At 49.1% G+C, this 14319-nt stretch overlaps 1 protein-coding gene across 1 annotated transcript; it reads left to right on the plus strand.

Moving 5' to 3' along the window:
- Positions 1-1965: 1965 nt before the first annotated feature.
- Positions 1966-13415, plus strand: LOC109464442 (mucin-2-like). Its single transcript, XM_019761426.1, has 6 exons — positions 1966-3531; positions 3784-4447; positions 5786-10795; positions 10950-11619; positions 11999-12169; positions 13294-13415. The coding sequence occupies exons 1-6, from the start codon at positions 2069-2071 to the stop codon at positions 13413-13415; spliced, it is 8100 nt and encodes a 2699-aa protein (XP_019616985.1). The 5' UTR covers positions 1966-2068.
- The last annotated feature ends 904 nt before the right edge of the window (positions 13416-14319 follow it).

The raw sequence follows: 14319 nt of genomic DNA on the forward strand, positions 1-14319 counted from the left end.
TCATCGTCAAGCTTCGACAGTTGGATTGAAGTCTTTATGGGACACTCCCTGACTTCAAACTAAGGCTTAGTTCCATTTTGATAGTTGACATAGCAGCTTATACTAGTACATTGTGTGGAGATTATAGATAGTGGGTACTCATGTAAGTGCGAATTGACGATTTGGCTGTACATAACAGGCACGCCTCCTAGCGGTTTCCTTAGCTTGTTTGACTTGTCTAGGCTACCCACCTGTTCCAATTGGATGACAACAGTAACAATCTGACCTCTAGCGACAAATTAGTAAATGACATGTCTTAAAAATGATGCGGTATGATCTGAATGTAAACAGACAGGTCATTCGAGGGGTCACCACACATCAGTAATTATCATTACTCTGTGTTAGAATCTGCGGTCAGTTATCATTGCATAGATCGGATTTCTCTATAATTTGTCCTTTTAATCATGTCAAGTATAATGTCTTCTCTTGTTCTTAGAAAACCACAAAACACTGCTAGACATTTCGACTGTATTGTACACAATATGACCTTTTACCCCTTCGCCATTTTACCTGTGCGTTGGATCGGAACCAAACGACGTTCCGCCCTTTGTGTCACTCCATGCCCCAGGCACGTACCTCCGCTCCAAACCTGTTCTTGTTGAGGGGAAAATCATTTAATGTCGAGGGACGTGGACAGGTATATCTATCATGATGGTAGGAACGCATTGGGCTTGATACCCCACCTATTGAGATTTCTGACTGAGCCCGTAACGTTACTGTAGCTTTCTCAATTGAACGGCCATTTTGATGTGACGATTCCAAATGTGTCACTGAAGTATTGAATGTTCAACCGTCCCTGGCTAAAGGCATTTTACCACCCCGGTATTCTTAGAGATGCGGGCTTTTCTGAGAAGATATCCGGTCATTGATACCGAGGTAACCAGCTTCACAGACAACGTCAAATAGACCTCTTAACAGGTCAACGACCGAAACCCAAAATTCGTCCCTATCTACCGAGGGTTTATCACTTCATTCGAGGGCAAAGAGACAACGACAATCGACACAAAGCCACCGTAAAACGTATAAACATGAGTAACGCTATTTGACTGTGTATATATAGTTGACGTGTTTAATATTTCTCTTGGGAGCATCGTGTCTTACAAATGATTTGACAATAACATATTGTGACAGACGAGACCGTACGTGACCATACTCGCGTAACGATCACCCAGACTGTTGGCACGTCTTCCCAATGTCTGTGTTCGATCTAAAATATGGGTACGGAATAAACACGTAGTCTTGACTTCAACCATATACTTTTGCATATGATCACAATGCTTCGCTGTCAATATGGACTCTCCCCTGAACGATAGGAATTTTAGGGCTTTGAATCTGTCGTCGCAGATGCTTGAGTACCTCAACTATGCATTAATGTCTTCTTCAGCAGATACTCTTGAAGTCTTCAGATACTTAAAACTGTAAACAACATTGCATGCTTACTGTTGTTTTGGCACAAGGCCAGCTCATAAGCATAGGCGTAAACTCTACAAGCTATGCACTTGAACAACCTGTTTTCTACATAACGTTAACGTTTCTCTATTCCTAGCACATACAGATGGTCTGTCTGTAAAACGCAGGAAAACGACAACAAAAAAGACACACTTCAAACTTTTGAATCGATATTAGTTTATTTGGCGTTATATACACTGTCTATTATCGTAAGGATGAATATACTAAGATATGTATGAATATTTGATAATGATATATCAATGATATACCCATGTGTTTATGGATTAATATCGGGTTAATTATCTTGTTGACAATCATGTAAGATTATTGACAGTTCAGAAGGTGACCCTCCTGAAGGTAGATTTGTTAAAGACATGCCGCCATATTTTCCTCAGGCGTGCCGCGCATTTTCCACGTGAGCAAACAACTTACTCATCCGCTGTCACACGTCCCTTTATTCTCTAAGGTCCGCCCAGTTTGGCAACACGTACTGTCTGTTCAACGTCTCGTACATGGTGGTGTCTTCTTTGTATCCGTAATAAGAGGTCTTTCTACAGTTTGCTTTGTCTGTGTTGTCACCATGATTCGCTGGAACAAGGGGAGCAAGAAGTATCGCTACGTGGTGAAAGAGTCGGAGAGACAAGAGAGAGATCCAGGTAAGACCGACCGCACAGGACAGGAAGCCAAGGCCTCTGTCGGCAGCCAGAGGTATTCAACAACAACAGCGACGCACACTTCGCGTTATGGCGCGTCAGGGAGGCCGTACGAACCGCCGACGAGGACCCCTCAACCCGGTACCGCGCCGCGGGACATACCGTCTACGTACACGGGAGGGTATCGTGGTGCTACCGGTGTCGTCCCTGGAGCGACGGCGACAGAGACAGGATCGTGGAGGGATAAACAACATGGCGGCCTGGGGAGGGGGCGGTCACCAGCAACAACTTTCATACCCAGCGGGCAAGGACAGTACAGAACAGCAAGAACGGACGTGTTTAGCACAACGCCTGGACGTTCTACATACAGGCAACCTACACGCACAGCTTCGCCAATGAGGAGCTCAACTGACAGCAGGAGTAGAACAGCACAGTTCATGCCAACTACACGCACAGCCTCGCCCATGAGAAGCCCGACTGACAACAGGAGTAGGACAGCACAGTTTGGTCAGAGGGACAGAATGGAAGGAGACTTCGTCGTTGTTCCTGGGGAGATGGAAGAAATGAGGCAGGGAAGATACGGAAATTTCATCAGGTCTTCCACTCCGGCACAAAGAGTTGGTCCATCAGGAAAATATACGCCCGCTGCCTATCCCAAACCACAGACTATTCCATCAGCTGGACAGTCAGTTGTGCAGAAGAGCAAACCAACCGACGTCCCTCCACAGTCAGGTCGAGATGATGGTAGAACACCATCTGGTATCTCAACCCAACCTGCTAGTGTTGCCCTTACTACGGTAGACGACGGGGCCAAGGGAGCTGAATCAGCCGAACTACCGCTTGGAACGGCCACGAGCTTGACCGAAAGCATCACTGAAGGATATGTTGTTGTTCCGAGGCCTGAGCAAGAGACCTGCACTTTAACTGTCTCCCCTGACCCCGACGCTAAGGACAAGGTCGAAGAAGAAACACAAGACCCCAGCAGCCCTCATAAAAGGACCTGGGACGAAGCTATTGGAACCGAAGACAACGGTGCTAAGGAGGAAACCCCCGAACAGCAAACTGAAGAAGTAAGCACCGTTCAAGACAGAGACCAGAAAATTTCTGATCAAGAGAGCCAAGCAGACGACAGTCCAAGTGCAAGTGACACAGTAGACGTTGGTGCTAAGGACATAGTCAAAGAACAAGAAGCAAAAGACTCCAGGGTCCCTCATAAGAGAAGGTGGGACGAGGCTCTTGGAGACAAAGTTAAAGAGGGAACTCTAGAACCACAGACCGAAGAAGTAAGCACATTTTCAGACACGATTCCATCACAAGCGAAGGCCACCGTCGTCACGCCTTCGCCTCCTCCCACCAAGGCTAAGATCCGCCGAACACCTTCGGAAGAGGCACCGGTGCAAGTAGATCTTCCTCAAGAAGAGAAGGTGGAGCGGCCGTTCGAACCTTCAGAGTCATTGATAAGCAAAGACATCTTCAAGAAGAATCAACATCAGGTCAGAGCCATGGAGACCGAAGAAGTTCAAGAGGAGACGTACCAGACTATTAGTCCGGAGCCGGAAAAGCCACCGATGCCCGAAGATGCCCAAACAGTGAAACCCAAGGCAATTGTAGTCCCTCCCGCCCACCCTCCCAACATAACAGCCACCACGACACCGTCTTCGGGAACAGGTTCACAGTTACAACCTACAGTTTCAGAGACACCTCCAGTTCACTCACAAGATGTAAAATCACCACCTACCCTTCCCTCGAGTCAACAACCTCCAGTATCGTATCAAAAGGAAGAAAACATTGCTGGGGAGAAACCTCCAGTTCACTACCAAGACCCAGAAGCACTTCCCCCTAGTTCACAGCCTACCGTCGCTATTGTAGACGACTCACTGGTTGAAGAAAGTGTCCAACCCTTTCCTTCAAAAGCCAAGGCGACGGTCGTCCCACAAGATCCCTCCCCTACCAAGGTGAAGGTCACCAGGAAAAGTTCACTGGAGTCAAAACCACTACCGGAGTTTCAGTCGATCGTTAAGGTAGAGCGGGAGGTGACACCGCCGGAACCGTTAATCCAAACCGACCCATTACTCAAGAACCAACAGCAAGTGAGGGCTCAGACTACAGATGAAGAGGAGGAGACGGTTCAGACGTTCGGACCGTCGCGGGGAAAACCAGACCGACCGGCGGACGCGGTGCCGTCTCGGGCCAAGGCGAGCGTGGTGGTGCCGCCCACCTGTCCTGGGGTGACGGCCTCTGTCATACCTTCCGCGGGAGAGGGCCAGGAACCTAGACACCCGCCACACGACGACAAACAACAGAGTGTGAGTCTTTTCTTGATATGTTGAGTAAAATAGTTATACTTGTATCTCTACTTCCTGTCGTTCGCTGAAAATGTTATGGTTATATTACCGTGAACCTGCTTTCAAAAATAGATTCGCTGAAAAGTTGTCACTGCATTATGTTCGTGCAAATGTTCCTTTGGAATTGTACGTTGAACCATCAATATCGCTCTATAATTATGTCGGACGTGACAAACGATGCATACGCTACAAGAATATTATATGTCTCTTTTGGTGTCTTGAGTACGAATTCTATTGTCTCCAAATCTTTAAAGAGTTTGGTCTCTAAATCTTTAAAGACATTGTAGATACCCTCTGATATCTTCTACCAAGAAACGCTAATCGTTTTCAATTTGCTTCTAAAAATATTTGTTTTCAAAGCAGCAGACTATAATGTGTCAATTCAACTTTGGCCTTTGGTAATTATATATGCGGCGTCATTACAAAAGGGGGTTGGGTCGGGCTGGGACCGTTCAGGTCAATGCGTTTGGCACAACACAAACTAGGATTGACTACTAGTATCTTGCCACATGCGTCGCACTGTCGACGTGCGATCACAAATTGACGGTACGGTAGTCTTCAGATAGTCTTGCATGTGTTCTGCAAAATTCAGCTGTCTTTATACGAAAAAAAGTCTTATCCTTGTCGGTGGTTGGTTCTGTCACAGCTTGCTTGAAAATTCTACGGCATCAAAATCTTACACTGAACTACATATATATATATGACGAAAGCCACCGCGCCACTGAAACCATATTTGTGTTTTACACAACATACATGTTCAGACAGTATTACGAGACGAATTATGATTATACATTGCTGTTTCAAGACATAACAAGGTGTGGTAAATAAAGGATCTGTTCAAAGTGGTTAATCATGGTTGACATGGCACGTCCGTGGTGTGAATACTAATGCTTCGGTTTAATGGCACAGCTGATGACGGTTAATTTTGGGTCACGCAAAGTCGTAAATACATTTTAGGAACATCTGGTGACACTTCAAGAATTGAAATTTGCCCAATGCCTTTCTAGACGAAAAATCATAACCATAAGTTCTGCTACATTACCAAGGAATGTTGCAAGGGGATGGGCAAAATAGAATGTGCTGGTCACTATCCGTCCATTAGCACTGCCTTCAATGTTAAAGTCAAATCAAACAATAGGAAACGTTGGATTTGAGAGACGCCTACTAATTTTACCTTACTCATTTTCAACTCTCTGTCTTTGCATGTGTACGGTTGTGTGTTAACGCTACTTCTTTATTTGCACTTACCCTCCGAGCAGTTAATTTGCAAAGACTTAAGTGTATTCTCTCGTCTCATAGGGAGACCAACGACCAGATGAAGGGTCCGCTTATCCCCCGGTGTTGCCACCAGCCGGAGGGCTTCCTGCCGGGGACAACACGACAGGTATGCCTGGCTCCACCCTTCCGTATCCCTCCTCGGACCAACCCACCATGCCTATTGTGCCACAGCCACTACAGGGAACGGCACAGCTTCCGCCACATCCCGAGGGCCTGGTCTCTTCACCGTGGCAATTGGGGGTCGGCCAGCCAGGGCAGGGCCCGTCATATCCACCCGGAGCGCCCCACGCACCGTACCCTCCTGGTCCATTGCAACAAGCCCCTTACCCGCCTGGTCCAGGGACCAAATCTCCTTATCCTCCTGGTCAGGCGTCCGAAACCCCTTACCCTCCTGGTCCAACGTCCCAAGCCCCTTACCCACCTGGTCCAGCGACTGAATCCCCTTACCCTCCTGGTCCAGCGACTGAATCCCCTTACCCACCTGGTCCAGCGACTGAATCCTCTTACCCACCTGGTCCAGCGACTGAATCCCCTTACCCTCCTGGTCCAGCGACTGAATCCCCTTACCCTCCTGGTCCAGCGACTGAATCCCCTTACCCTCCTGGTCCAGCGACTGAATCCTCTTACCCACCTGGTTCAACACCCGATGTCCCTTACCTACCTAGTCCAGCGACCCAAACGACTTATCCGCCCGGACCAACGACCGAAGCCCCCTACCCACCTGGACAAGCACCCGATGTCCCTTACCCAGCGACCCAAGCCCCTTACCCACCTGGTCCAGGTTCACAGGCCCCTCACCCGCCTGGTCCAGCATCCCAAGTCCCTTACCCACCGGGCCAAGGGACCCAAGCCCCTTACCCACCTGGTCCAACTACCGAAGTTCCTTACCCACAAGGCCCAGCTCCCGATGCCACTTACCCGCCTGGACCAGCGTCTCAAACACCCTATCCACCTGGTACAGGGACCCAAGCCCCTTACCCGCCTAGTCAAGCATCCCAAGCCCCTTATCCGCCTGGTCCGGCACCCAACGCCCCTTACCCACCTGGACAGGTACCAGCCTCCCCCTCCCCATCTCCCTTCTACACTCCTCCGGGCCCAGCGTTTCCCTACCCAGCAAGGCATCCTCCGCAAGAAGGGACCGAAGGTACCGGTCAAGAACAGCCTTCGCCTGGCTCGCCATATCCACCTCCCCATCCCGCATATCCACCACCAAGGCATGATCCAGCATTTCCACCTCAGCTCCCACAGGGTCCCTACCCGTCTGTTATATCAGCATACCCTCCTCAGGCACCGTACTATCCGCAGCAGCCAAGTGAAACCGCTGGGAATCTCCCACAGGGTCCCTACCCGTCTGTTCCGTCAGCGTACCCTTCTCAGGTACCGCACTATCCACAGCAAACCAGTGACACCGCCGGGAATCTGTCCTACCCACCGGCAGGCGACGCGTGCTACCCTCCACCACAGCCTACGACACAACATCCCGGCCAACCGCCGCAAACGTCCCAACTCAGCCCGGAAAGCAGCTCCGGGGAATCCCAGCCAGAAGGTGCCCGCCCTTCTGTTCCTCTGCAACCGCGTCCTCCTATTGGGTTTGATCTTGTCTCTCCCCCAGGGCCACCTGTAAGCCAACAACCCAGCTCAGAGGTCCGAGAAACAGACATCCTCTCACCACCACCACAACCGGAACAAAGTCAGAGTTTCCAAGGAAACGTTCAAGCGGCAGATGACACGAGCAAACCTGACGACAGTCTGTCATCTGACAAGTTAGAGAAACTAAGCTCTGAGACCCAGCACTCCAAAGATACCAAAGATCCAGGGCCGATGTCTCCCCCAGACAAAGCTGTTTTGCCTTGGAGGCCGGTCGAAGAGATCATCTCACCCAGGCCAGGCTCTATAGCCATTCCATTGCCTTGGACCCCCACGCCATCGCCCGAGAAACAAAAGGCGTTTGACTTTGGTGGAGCTTCGAGAAGACACGTAACAGTTCAAGAGGAGACGACAGAAGAGGATAGTGAGCATCAACAGACAAAACAACAACCGACAACAACATTGATCTCTGATACCGAAAGTGGCACCTTGAGTACTTCGTACACGTTGTCAGACCAGGACGTGCCCGCTGAACCTGAACAGGTCCCCACAGAGGTGACACAGAGTCAGTCTGATACATCTGGACAGCCAGGGTCGGTGAAGGCAGAGGACGAATACGGCTATGGGGTAGTTACGCCAGGTTATGAAGCACACGACAAGGATAGAGCGCCAGAATCCAAAATCCCAACTCCAATAGGAGTGCACAAGCCACAGGACAAGCAAGACACAACATCACAGAGTAGTGGACCTGAAGTGCTGCAACATTCGGCGCCAACGTCAACTCTTCTAGGCAAAGCGCCTACAGAGCCACCAGTAAGCCAACAAGTCGACTCAGAGATCCGTGAAACAGACATTCTCTCGCCACTGTATACATCCTACCAAAGTCAGGCGTTTGGAGAAGATGTTCCAGACGCGAGCAGACCAGACGACCAACTGTCACCTGACAAATTAGAGAAACAAAGAGTCAACTTTGAGACCCAGAACTCTAAAGATATCCAACAATCGGCACCGATGTCTCCCCCAGACAAAGCTGTCCTCCCATGGAGGCCGGTCGAAGAGATAATCTCCCCCAAACCAGGCTCAATACCCATTCCATTGCCTTGGACTCCCACGCCATCACCCGAGAAGCAAAAGGCGTTTGAATTTGGAGACCAAAGCCAGGCTTTTGGAGAAAATGTTCCAGACGCGAGCAAACCGGACGACCATCTGTCAACTGATAAGTTAGAGAAAGAAAGAGTCGATTTTGAGACCCAGAACTCTAAAGATATCCAACAATCGGCACCGATGTCTCCCCCAGACAAAGCTGTCCTCCCATGGAGGCCGGTCGAAGAGATAATCTCCCCCAAACCAGGCTCAATACCCATTCCATTGCCTTGGACACCCACGCCATCACCCGCGAAACAACAGGCGTTTGAATTTGGGGGAGGCAAAAAAAGACACGTGGCAGTTACTGAAGAGGTAACGGAACTGGATAGTGATCGTCAGACGCAACAGCCCACGACATCGGTGATCTCTGACACCGAATCCGGCGCTCAATGTACCTCGTACACGCTCTCAGACCAGAACGTACCGACTGAATCTGAACAGACCCCTGCAGACGTGTCAGAGGAGGAGCAATCTAAAAGCTCGGGACAACCAGACTTCACGGATGTGGAAGAGGGATACCAACGTGGAGTGGTCCCTCCAGGTTTTGGCACCTCCTCTGGCGAGGAAAAAGGACCAGAATCCAAAGTGAAAGATGACACATCACAGAGAAGAGAACGGGACGACGCTGGACCATCATCACCCGAGGTCGAGCCACTAAGTCCTCAACAACCGACACGACCAGTAAAAACGGGCTCTCAAGAACAATACACGGCGCCGACGTCACCACCAGATAAGGCCGTTCTGCCATGGGAACCCCTCGAAAACATCATTTCTCCAAGACCAGGCTCGATAGCAATCCCTTTGCCCTGGACCCCTACAGCATCACCTGACAAACAAAGGTTGTTTGAGTTTGGGGGAGCCACGAGAAAGCATATATCAGCTACTCAGGACGTAGTAGTACACGACAGCGATCCTCAGACGACACTACCAGCGACAACATTGGCCTCTGGTACGGGAGCCGGCACCTTAGGTACTTCGTACACGCTTTCAGATCAGGAGATGCCTGTTGAGGCCACAGAGGAGACAGAAGCCCAGTCTACTGGACCAAGACAGACTGGATTCGTAGAGGAAGGTTACCAGCTTGGAGTTGTTCCGCCAGGTTATGACATGTACGACATGTACAAGGCAGAGGACGAATACCAGCCAGGAGTTGTTGCATCAGATTATCAGAAATACGAAAAGCCACAAGAAACGCAAAGCACTGCGGACGACGACACATCGGAACGTAAGGCACAGGGCCTAGACGATCCGTCATCACCCGAAGTCGAGCCGTTAAGCCCGTATAAACCGGTGAGGCCTACACAAATGGCGTTGACCAAGGAGACGGAGGCATCTCCCAAGACACAGTTCTTCCCACAGAAGAGCGACAGTTCTCCCGACGGACTGTCCTCGTCCGAATTCGAACCTGTCACCCCGGAGAGTCCGATGTCCCCGCCGTACAAGGCCGTGGTTGTCTGGAGGTCGAGGGAAGAGATCCTGTCCCCTCGGATCAGCTCTGTGGTCATTCCTCTCCCGTGGTCTCCACTACCGCAATCCCCAACTAGGGTCCGACAGTTGAATAAACCGAAACCGACGAAGAGAGAACAAGGCTTGGTCGAAGGGACGACGATATTTGAAGAAGACCCAAGCATGACACAGCTTGCGAACGTCGTGGATATTCCTCAACGTGAAGAAGTCGCTCTTTCTACTTCGTTTGTTCCATCTCACCCCCCGGACCACGGGGATGTTGACAACGAGTTGAACAAGCAAAGGGAGGAAGTAAGGAAAGAAGGCTTTGTTGAAGAAGCCACGTCATTTGAAGCAGACCCGAGTCTGACAAAAGTTGCCCGCGTGGCGGGCGTTTCTCCACACGAAGATATCGCTGTTGCTGCTGCCTTTGTGTCCTCTCAACCACCTCAACACAGAGAGGGTGACAACGAAGGTGATGTATTCTACGACGCACCGGACACCACAGAATCGGAAAGGCCGGCGAAACAGTCGAAGATCCCCACATTTCAAGCAAAGAGTCCTCCTCATTCAACAAAGCCAACAGAAGCTTCGACTCAGCAACAAAGTCCTGATCGAACTCAGCTGGAACATTCACCGGATTCCTCCCAACAAGCTTCTAGTCCGTCAAGGATCCCCAGAATGCCGAGTAAACTACCCACCAGTCCAACGCGGAGGGCGGATAGTCCACCTCCGCCGTCTAGAACACCAATGAGTCCGACAAGGAAGTCGACAAGTCCATCCAAGATACCCACCGTAGCAAAGCCGTCAGGTATTCCCACAAGAACACCGACGAAGGACTCCGGGAGTCCGGTAGGGGCTGCAGTTCCTCCAGGCCATGAAGAAGCTGCTACTGAAGTGTCAGAAGTTCCCCAAACTAAGGAACAGGAAATAGAACCAAGAACGGAAGATGGGGAGGAAAAGCAAGACGTAAAGATGGTGAGGAGTGACGAGGACTATGCTGTAGCAACTCCGCAGGACAGAGCAGTTGAGGGAGGACCACGGAGATCCTACCTCAGAGGAATATCAGGAGAGGGGACCAGAGGACGAGAGGGAAAGATACGAAATACCAGAGGATCTAGAGTCGATAGAGGAGGTAGACGAGTCGTCCAGAGACGAAAAGGGCTACTCTGGCGATGAAGATACTGAGGGTGAGAGATTAGATACTAAAGGCATCAGGGGAAGAGTGCTGAGGAAACGCAGCAGCAAGGAAGATCTACTCGCAGAAGACGAAGCTGACAAGGAATTCGAGGAAGATGTCAAGAAGGCTCCCAGTCAGAGGAGGGCACCACCGAAGACGCTCGCCCTGCCTCTGGACACCTCCCGAACGCCCACAAGGCGAGAAACATATCCATGGCCCTCTCCGACGTCGCCGGCAGACAGGGCGTTGTTACTATGGAAACCGAGAGAGGACATCCTGTCTCCGAAGCCGGGATCCATCGTTATCCCGTTGCCATGGAGCCCCACCCGGAAACCGCCCTCCCCGATGACGCCGCGAGCCCGGAAGAGGTTCCACCCGCCCCTCAGGCAGCTGCAGAAGGTTCTGAAGGAGAACACCCTGGATGTGGGACCGCAGCCCACACCTTCGTACCTGGGCGTCTCGATTGTCCCGGTCACAACTCACTACCTTGCCACAGGTAATTTTTATTAGACTTAATTACTATAATAAATGATATAAGGCTTCATGAAAGAATGTTTTCAACTGCATGTGTACAAAAGTTGAACTATGGTCGTCTTATTACCAATACAAATGCCCTTTTATTCTGTTTCTGGTAACGTATTGTCAAATCAAATCAAATCAAATCAATCGTGGTAGGAAAGGCTTTTTTCTATCAACCGTCTATGGTTTGTGCTGTCAGTACTAGTGTACGTAAGCCGTTGTAGGTGTAGTGAGGTACCGGACTCTATCTATTATCTGTGTAGCCGGTTTAACACACCAGCCATGACGTGGACTTATCCTGTACTACACATAAACGTACAATGCATAAAGGTATTTCATCCACTACCCTCCCCCAGCATTCGTGCTGTCCGAAGACTCCTGCAGCAGTGAGGACGCGGCCCCTGTACCTGTGGAGGTACACGAACTGTCCAGCCATTCTGAGGAGGAAGACAGTTGGGTTATGGTGGAGGGGAGCGATGACGACATGGCAGAAATGGGCGCCGCGGGGTACACGGGCCACGAAAAAGGTGCGTGTGCATGTGTGTGTGTGCGTGTGTGTGTGTGTGTGTGTGTGTGTGTGTGTGTGTGTGTGTGTGTGTGTGTGTGTGTGTGTGTGTGTGTGTGTGTGTGTGTGTGTGTGTGTGTGTGTGTGTGTGTGTGTCGGGTACGATGGGTGGGGTGAGGCGCAATGGTCTGAGGCTACTGCCTTTAGGTGTTGTTTCGGGTGACTCCGTCTAACAAGACAGTGCCATGCAGGTGCGACCTTGGGACTGAATGTTTCTACCACAGGTAATGGGACGTAGCCCTACTTCTTACTGTGGTGTGACTCTCCTCAAACCCAATACCCCCGGCGTTATGTCCCATCTGATGTATCGTAATACTACTGTGACAGTCTGACAGTACAGTGCAACTTGTTTCTTTGCCTTCTTGGTCCCCACACTGACACGGTATAACAGCGCCACCTTGTGGCCACTACGTGCGGTGCACTTATTTGGTGCAGGTTCTATGTGGACCTTCTATACTTTCGTGGATACATGTTACTTCCCCGCACTTTCCTAGTTGTTGATGCAGATTTGTAGACGGGTTAAGGAAGATTTTCAATGTGAATTTTGCGACATCTGCGCGCCAGAATCGCACCCGGTGGTTTTGCAGACTACATTCTAGGGTGATAGTGTGGTGGCGTTTGGTTTCTTACCTCGGATCTAAGGATTGAACATTTGGGACTGCATTGAAAACGGGTACGTAAAGTTGTTTATATCTTATAATCCTGTACACAACATACAACAAGAAAAGGCTCTTTATTAGTGGAATGCTTACTAATTTCTTACACGCCGTTCCATATGTATGTAATACTATGTATGTAAGGATGGATGGATAGTGTTCAGCACCAAGGACAGGCCTGTTCTGTATGTACTGTATCTATGTATGTTGGATAGTGTTCAGCACCAAGGACAGGTATATTCTGTATGCATGTATGGTAAAACAATGCATTGTATTTGTAGTGCAATTGGCAATGGCAGGCCACTACGTAGAAATGGGATCCGCTCTGCCTCTGCCCCATTCAGGCAACCCTTCTGTCTCTAAGTTTATAGTCAACGTCGATGTGTGATGTCAAAATGCCACAACTGACTACTGATCCCTCTCACACCAGATGATGACAATTTGTACGACCCTCCCCTGTCCAGCGAGGAGCAAGCCACTGTACAGAGGGCCGTGCACGATACAGTGGAGGAGTTCTTCGGGGAAGGAGAAGGAGAAGAAGAGTTTTACTAACACCAGTGTGCGTTTTGCTGAATATACAATAGAAAAGGATATGCGTTGTATTTGTCTAGGTACATGTATTGCAGTTGATTTGCTTTGGAAATAGGGACGAAAGGTACAGTCGGAGTTGTGTAGAATGCCAGAATAGAATAGAATAAAACAAAACAAAACAAAACAAAACAAAACAAAACAAAACAAAACAAAACAAAACAAAACAAAACAAAGCAAAAAAAATATTTAAAAACCTTACATTGCAAGAACATCTTAGTAACTTGAGAAAACAAAAGGGGAAAATATAATATGCAAAACCTTTAGCATGGCCTTACAAGTCTTCATGATCCACCTTCACTTAATGTTTGCAATTGGGGGTTCGGGGATCGAAATGAGCATCATAGTGTTGGATTCATAGTTAAAAAAGACAGTACGTTTAAGTGCTGTGATGGTATTTCAAGCTAAGTTAGTACAAAGGGTTGATCGTTTTCGTGTATTGCTAAGTAGTAACTGAAGCTGTATACATGTAGAGAAACGTCACTTTATGGATTTGCACTTTTTACTCCATGTATAGTCTGCAAATGGTAGCTTCTAGCTGGTATAGTTGCAAAATGCAGATTTTAATGAGAATGATACGATGAATTTGCTGGGCAAAGGTTTTGTTTGTAGATTACTATATCCATTCAGCATAGGAAAAGAGCAGTAAATAAGCAGTAAATAAGCTTGGTCACGAATGAAAACAAAATGTAGCCAGTACAGCAATGCCGTGTTTCTTATGGGAATAGTCTTGCATTGTGATATACCATCGTTGGAGGGCGCTTCGTAGTTCAAGTCTAACCTAGTTTATTACGTTGTCACGTATACACGATATCTACATTGCTGGTTGATGTATGATCTTTTTCGGTCTTCCTTTCTGCAAATAAAG

This window comes from Branchiostoma belcheri, unplaced genomic scaffold (genome assembly GCF_001625305.1).
Source record: "Branchiostoma belcheri isolate BF01 breed outbred unplaced genomic scaffold, Haploidv18h27 scaffold139, whole genome shotgun sequence".
In the NCBI taxonomy this organism is placed as follows: Eukaryota; Metazoa; Chordata; class Leptocardii; order Amphioxiformes; family Branchiostomatidae; genus Branchiostoma; species Branchiostoma belcheri.

What these genes read in the sequence shown, in the direction of transcription:
- LOC109464442 (XM_019761426.1), top strand. Translation starts at nt 2,069, where the DNA reads ATGATTCGCTGGAACAAGGGGAGCAAGAAGTATCGCTACGTGGTGAAA. An exon ending in CGAACACCTTCGGAAGAGGC is followed by an intron (nt 3,532 to 3,783) that starts ACCGGTGCAAGT and finishes CAACATAACAGC; the next exon opens with CACCACGACACCGTCTTCGG. An exon ending in CGAAGGACTCCGGGAGTCCG is followed by an intron (nt 10,796 to 10,949) that starts GTAGGGGCTGCA and finishes ACTATGCTGTAG; the next exon opens with CAACTCCGCAGGACAGAGCA.